General features: G+C 42.4%; 1 protein-coding gene across 2 annotated transcripts in view; it reads right to left on the bottom strand.

Moving 5' to 3' along the window:
• meis1b (Meis homeobox 1 b) overlaps positions 1-7,500 on the bottom strand; it is a 78,635-nt gene that overhangs the window by 22,278 nt on the left and 48,857 nt on the right. For both annotated transcript variants that reach the window (XM_070542020.1, XM_070542019.1), the window contains exon 9: positions 519-595. In XM_070542020.1, coding sequence (XP_070398121.1) covers positions 519-595 — 77 coding nt within the window. The remainder of the gene's footprint in view (positions 1-518; positions 596-7,500) is intronic.

The following is a 7,500-nucleotide window of genomic DNA, read 5'->3' as shown; positions in this document are numbered from 1 at the left end:
AGGCTGCAGACTTCCAAGTGAACTCCTTGTTAACAACTTCAAATGCAGAAGGAGCTGAAATGATCCAAACCCTCACAAAACGATCTTTAACAGAATACCAATGGAGACAATTAGCAGTTTCTGCTCTGATGACAAACATTTCTCCCGTCTTTATTTTTAGAATTTCATCTTTAGATGTGACAGCAGCCAAACAACAAAAAAGCAGCTAACGTCAGATAAATAAATCAAACTGGCTGTAATTAGTCTTTAATTTCATCCTTATAAGCTGCACATGTCGGAACCTTATTGGATTTTTTTTTGTTGATCACTATTTCTTTACATCGAAGCTCGCATTTGAGTTGAGTTAAGCAGCTGGTTTCAAACAAATTTAAATAAACTAAAATCACTTCGGGCCAAATCTCCTCAAATGCATTGATCTGGGTGATGGGGAGTCAGTAGGTGTGAGGGAGGGCATTCATTCCAAGCATTAGCGACTGGGATAGCCCGGGGGTGGGGGGGGGGCACTCAGAAAGACTCACCAGTTGTTCACTTGTAGAATGGTGAGGCCTGTGTCCTGTGCCAGCTGTTTCTTCTGTTCTTCTGATGGGTAGGGATGCTGCAGAAGAGAGAGAAAGACGTAAATTGTTTAATGAAGCTCCGTTTTTTAAATTGAGCACGAGTTTGGTGGGCCTTTTAACAGAAAAGCTTGGAGGGCAACAGCCACGCGCACCACACAGCTGTCAGTAATGAGGGACATGTGAGGATGCTCATCTGCGCGTAGGTGTCGGTACGCCCGTGTTCATAGATGTGTACGGTAAGTATGTGCGAGTATGTGCACATCATCATGCCCTCCCCACCCCATTCATTAATGGAATATGAAATCTTGTAATTAATGGCAGCCAAAAAGGCAAGCCAATTAGAAAGTTAAGTGAGGTGGAGAACAAGCTCTGGTAATTAGGCAGCTTCTAACACAAATATAACGCACCCCCCTCACCCGTCTGCATATATAATCGGAGAAAGGGGAATATGTAGCATGAACCCAAAGAAAGCAGGCAATGGAGGGTGGTTTCAACTCCTAAAATATCTTTATTCCTGCTGATTCTTAGTCTTTAGTTTCACTTTGGGTACATTTGTCTTTTCATTTGTTAACCAGTTCAAATTAAGAGGGGACACCTCCCACCCCCACACCCACAGATGTCACACAATCCCATGTCAGTGAGTCATTTAATCCAGTTTGTGAGTCTTCAAGATTAAACAACATTTTCAGTTCAGTTCAGTTCCATCTAGTTCATTTTTGTAGCACCAAATCACAAGAGTCGTCTCTTCACAAAGTAAATATTACAACTGAGCTGACAAATCAGTGCACTGAGTTCAGTTTATTATGCCAATTAGTTAAAAGTTTCCTATGTAAGGAAAACCCTCAGATTGCACCGAGTCACTGACTAGTGTCAGAGACTTTACAGCAATCCTCATACTAAGCAAACATGTAGCGACAGTGGAGAGGAAAACTCCCCTTCAACAGGAAGAAACCTCCAACAGACCCTGGCTCAGTGTGAGTGGCCGTCCGCCACGGCTCACTGTTACATTTCTTTCACGCAGTCACATGTTTTCACACAGAAACTTCTAGAATTTGTTCAACTTTTCAAGTTTTCTTAAAGAGACAATGTGTAGTTTTACTGTTCATCTCTAGAAATATCCATCTAAATGTTGTTGAAAATGAACGAAAAGATGCCAAGTTGTTGAAAAAATATTGGCGGCTTCGTAACATATAACCTTAAAAATCAGGTCTAAAATACATGCAGGCGGGCCATATTAGACGCCATGCTTCCTTCTACGGGAGCCTGTGAGGACCAAACGCATTTACTGATCTGTAACAAACTTTCACCATTCATAAACAGTGTTGTTATACACCTTTACATCTTCACTCATTACCAGGATGAGAGGGACTCTTTTGTGCATCACTTTGCTGGAGGTTGCAGTCCCAGGGATTTTTGACCCTAATGGCCATCCGTTGGTAAGGTCTAACTCAAACACAAAAATATTATGTGTTTACAATAATAACCCTAACCCTAACCCAGGGAAAATACGCATAATCACTCTAACCTAATTTGGTCCTCTGTGTTTCCATTAAAGAGTCCAAACGTTTATATTTGAACTTGCAAATTTTTCAGGCATTTCATTTCAAGTTTTAATGGTTTTAGGATTCATAAAAACCAAATGACAGTTTTCTATGTCAGTCATATGAACCCATGACTGCTGCACCTCAAAAGCTGGAAGTTTGTGCACAATCCACAAGCTTGTACACCATTTATGCAAGAAAAAGGCTCATTAATCATATTAAACTGTATGTTTATAGTAAAACCTAATAAATAAAATGCTTCATACTTCTTTTTCGCTGTAAAAAACCACAAATGTCAAAGAAAACATTAAATTAGATATTACTTTTTACTTAATTGCAAACAAACCATTTAATTTTCTGGTAGTTTTATAAGCTATATTCCAAATTGCAGTGACCAACAGCAGCCGATCCACACACAGATGATGTTTGCTGTTACGCTAACAAGACGACACACCCTTGATAGTCAATCAGACGAGTAAAATCAGCATGGCGCCAGCGTTTTCATTTTTTCACCACTGTTTTTTCAGTGCATAATGAACAGGATTGTGCTTAATGCTCTGACGACCCGGCAGAGAGAGTGTGAGAGGAGACAGATTTTTTTTTTCCCCCAGCGTTCCCTTGTCCTTGTGATTGGTTGCTGGGAATGGGAACACAAGGAGGCTAATTTCATGCACTAAGTTATAATTGCATTGTCGCCTCTGGCCAAATTTGTGTCCACTTCTTCTTAACAGACACTTTTGTGCTCCTCAGCGCGCGCGCACGTGTGTGTGTGTGTGTGTGTGTGTGCGTGCGTGCGTGCGCGTGCGTGCGTGCGTGCGTGCGTGTGTGTGTGTGTGTGTGTGTGTGTGTGTGTGTGTGTGCGTGTGTGTGTGTGTGTGTGTGTGTGTGTGTGTGTGTGTGTAACTCTGAATGTGTATGTGCACCATTGTATGAACTGATCAGATAATAACAGAACTGCAAAAATTGCTGAAAATCTGGAGCGCTGCTCGTCAGAGCAAGTGTGATTGAGGTTGGTAAACGATTCTCTCTAGGTTGGATTTTTAAGTAAAATCTACTGGAGGTGAGGTGTGTTTTTAGTGCAGGCAGTCTGTCAACTGGATTACATAAAATGACTACCAAGAATAATTTCATAAGGCTATTAAAATCATGGAAGATTGACCATAACAAAGGAGCCACTGCATTTAAAAGCACAAGACTGAGCTTTGTGGAGGACCGCCGTCCGCAACTGCCCTTCAAGCAGACTCAGAAATCACTAATTCTCTGTCGACATATTAATGTCAGCTAATCATAAGAAAAATCTCTGCCCTCCGCACAAAATCTGATTCAATATATAATGATCAATGAGTCCATTCTATGTGTCGTGGAACTGTGAAGGCAGGAGTTTCTGCCTCGTGATATCAGAAGGGTTCAGTGATGCCAGGGGCCTCAACACGGCACAAACACATCCTGTTTCAGTGGTGCCCTCCCTTAGCCTCCAGACACACACACACACACACACACACACACACACAGACAGAACTAGTCACACAGACAGGCAAGGGGAATTTGCTTGGATAATTTCAAAACATCAATAAAACAAATATTTATGAAGTTTACAGCAAGAGTAAAGAAGGAAATTAGTAATCAGGTCTTCACCAAATAGAGAGTCAAATTAAGTATAAACGTTGTAAAAAGTTTTTACAAAAAAAAAAAAAAAAGAAAAGGAAAAAACCTCCAGCGAGCCGATCTTGCCCAGGAATTCGGCTCACCAAACTGTTTTTGTCCTCCTTATTCCTAAACCTCCAAATTAGCTCTTATCTGTCAAAACAATCTGATTTAGTTTCTCTCGCTGCAACAAGTCACCCAGTTTTAATATTGTCTTTAAGAGGCTCTGGTGTTTTAACAGCCTTTGGCTGTGTTCAGCGGGTGGGGGGTGGGGGGCAGAAAAGCAATAACATGTTCTTTAAAAGAGCAGATGGAAAGTTTCTGAGCATCCTTCCCTCCCTTCCAACTTCCCCGAGCCTATCTTAATGATATGTCTTCTCCAAATATACAACTGCTGTCATGAGAATTTCCACCCTGGACTCTGTGCATGTGGGTGCCTGGAGGGGTGTGTCTTCTTATTCTTCTCTGTTTTGTGTCTTTATTCGTGTGTATACATGACCATTACAGCCAAAACACCCTTTTCTTTGCAATATATGTACAGCCTTTGAGTTCTTCTTCAAATTGGTGTCGTTCAGCTCGTGTAAGTTCAGTTTTGTGTGGTCACATAGCGTGTTTATGTGTGTGGGTGAGTAACAGACTGATCGTCTTCCTCACAGGCCTCCTCAAGAGGAGGAAGAGATAGGAGAGTGAACAGGGATGAGGAGGCAGAGGAAGGAGATGTGGGTTTAACAAAGAGATAAGAGCAACTTTTGCTGTTAAATCCTTGTTTTACTCCCCCTGTCCTAAAGTCTAACACAAGACAACCATAGGTATGGCAGCAGAAACATGTCTGCATCACGAAAGTTAAAAATACCTAATTGATCGTTTCATAAAATGCACAAATGATACTTTAAACAAACACACCATCAGAGTGTGTGATAACACTTGTGTGCATTCCCTTCATAGTCATTAGGTGTCATGTGTTTATAATTAAAGCCTTTGTGGATCCTAGTAAACAACCTGACATTAGCTTTAAATAAGTTGTCCCAAAGCAGCGTCCATCAGAAACAAGCAGGAGGAGACGGTTGGGCTTGGCCATGAGGCACAAAGAGGCACTAAATGTGTACTCAGCTCAGATCAGCTTTAACTTAGAGAGAATGTCTCTGTTTCAGCAAGAATGAAACTTGTGACACGTCAAACTGCTAAAACACGACCCTATAATTATTGACTTATATGTTTCAGTTGAACTCATTCAGTTTTCATGGGTGAATCTCCATGGAAACCAAGATGCCAATCAGGAATGCCTGACAGCTAATCCACGGGCCTTTTGGCTGCATCATCCCAGACTGTCTCAGAAAAACACGCATACTGCTTCTACCAGACATGTATGAGATTTGGGAGGGAAAGCACATTGTTATGCTACCAACACGTCCCGAGTCCTGAGCGTGAGCAGACAAGCGTTCCAAACTATCAGCTCATACCTCCGCTACAACAAGCCTCTGGCTTCCCAGTTTTCCTGCTTTCAGTGGAAGTTTTACACTTGTGTGTGTGTTCTGTGTTCACGGTGCTCTGTGAGAGCATCGCCGTTTCAAATTCCTTTCTGTGTAGGTGGCATCGACTGACATCCCTTTGACTTCATTAGGGAGCAGGGACCCAGCAACAAAGCTGGCTCTGGGAGGAAGGGGGGGGATTAAAGACGAGAAGAAAAAGGAGTGAGAGTGAACAAAACAACAGAAAAAACAAAGCACTCCTAACCTCATTTCCTCTGATTCAGTTGACGCAATGCAAAATAAAACAGCACAAAACAGACTTAAAGCAGACCAACTAAAAGGCAAAACACTCACACTGCCCTCTGCAAAATGTGTGCAAACTTTAAAAAGGAGGAGGGAACAGCATTTTGCATGAAGTTGGTAAATAAGCTCAAAGACTGCATGAATAATTCACTACCTTAAAAAAATGTGCATCAGGATTTGCTGCATAACTTAATTTTATTATTGTTTTTTTTCTTCTCAGATATCTCTCTTTCACAAATGTTCTTCCATTTTTGCGTATTAATTTCATTCTCAAAAACCAGCTTTTGCTCATTATTTTAAATATTGCAGTCCTCATGGCTGTTGGCATGATATAAACGTATCAGCTGGTAGGACTAATGGTGTTTTACTACAAAGTGTTTTACTATATAACCCTCCTCTCTGAGCGACTGACACACGGATGGCTCAGACTGATGCTTCTTGGGTTGATGACTCATGAGATTTAAGGTTGTTTGGCTGAAGAAGGTTTTTATTTTATGCATTAATTTCAGGTCTTTAAAGCAAAATATTGTCGTGTTTAAGGTAATGATGAGACAGCACAGTGTATTGTCTACTGAGGTGTGTGTGTGTGTGTGTGTGTGTGTGTGTGTGCGTGCATGCGTGTGCGTGCGTGCACATTCCAGTTGCATTCAGTGAGAGTGAAGGCGTGATTCATTAGTCCTCCCTCTTCCAGCTTGGGGAGCCTAAATTTATTAAGGGGGCCGGATGTTGCACAACACCTGCCGCTGTGCTTCCCTCTGTGCAATAAATGGAAGGGGGTGCCGCATGCTAGCTAGTGCTAGTGGTAACTGCTGCTTGTTGGACTGAGGCTGATGAGCTGGGGCTAATTCAAGGGGTGATTATGTAGTTTGCTGGACCACTAAACCTCTTTAAGCCCGTAATTACTGCCTATTTGAGCAAAGGGAGGCACTCCAAAGCAATCGTTGCTTGCACCAAGCGGTGCAGAGAACAGCAGCCACAGCTGGAGGTGGGCTGCCTCAGGGCTGCCTGGGAATGAGGGGGTGTGTAAATGGGAGGAAGAGGAATCTACAAAGCCTCATCCCAGTCAGGTACCGCAGAAAGCTGAGAGAAAACAGTAGGATTCCCCTCAGACCATCAGCTAGCTCCAAGCAACAATGCTTTGAGCTAACATTTTAGCATGGATCCCGACGCTTAAAAAACAAACGTTCTCTTGTCGTACACAGCTACGACACAAATGAGTCATTAGGCGAGGCTGCAGAGAATGACGGCTCTCTTCATCGCATGAACCTCCAAACAGAATTATGCCGGGAAGTATTAGAGGAGGGAAATGTCCTTCTGATGGGAGAATATAAAGCTGTTTTTAGACTCGTGTCCGTGACATACCAGTGGGATTCAGAATCTCAGATTGCATCTCAACCATATGGGAATCAGTTTCATTTCACCTGACTTTCAAGGAAATCTGACTTTATGTAATGCCATTGAAATCCGATCTCTCCGAGGAAGCAATTTGGGGACCAGAGAACATTCTAATAACCTTGGCGATATTATTATGCTATTATCATAATTACCCTTTTGCCCCCAACGTTTTAATTAGAAACTTGCCACTGGCCCCACAGGGGGTTAAAAGAGACCGAGTTGGTGGAACGGGGAACTAGGTGAAGGTATTTGAGAATTGTTCCCTTATGCTCTTTGAAGCAGCAAGTACAGGAAGGCAGCAGGATGATGCAGTGCGCTTATTGAAAGATGAAGCTTTCACACTCGACCTCCCTTCTCAGTCTATCACTGAGAATCTGCTTTTTTTTCCAGAGAATACTTACACCCCTCCTTCTCTCCACACTACACCCCGCCTCCTCTCAGCCTCTCTCACTCCTCTCTGCTGCCTCCGTCCCACTGCTCTATTTTTAGCGTTTAGCTTAACTATCTGTTGGGCTGCCTCCTTTTCCCCTCCTGTTAGTTTTTTCTCATCTCTAACTTTCTTCTTTACAATTAGCTCTGATCTTTTCTTTA

The sequence above is a fragment of the Nothobranchius furzeri genome, chromosome 12 (assembly GCF_043380555.1).
Source record: "Nothobranchius furzeri strain GRZ-AD chromosome 12, NfurGRZ-RIMD1, whole genome shotgun sequence".
In the NCBI taxonomy this organism is placed as follows: Eukaryota; Metazoa; Chordata; class Actinopteri; order Cyprinodontiformes; family Nothobranchiidae; genus Nothobranchius; species Nothobranchius furzeri.
The sequence above is the reverse complement of the archived record's forward strand: the minus strand, read 5'-3'. Positions and strand labels throughout refer to the sequence as shown.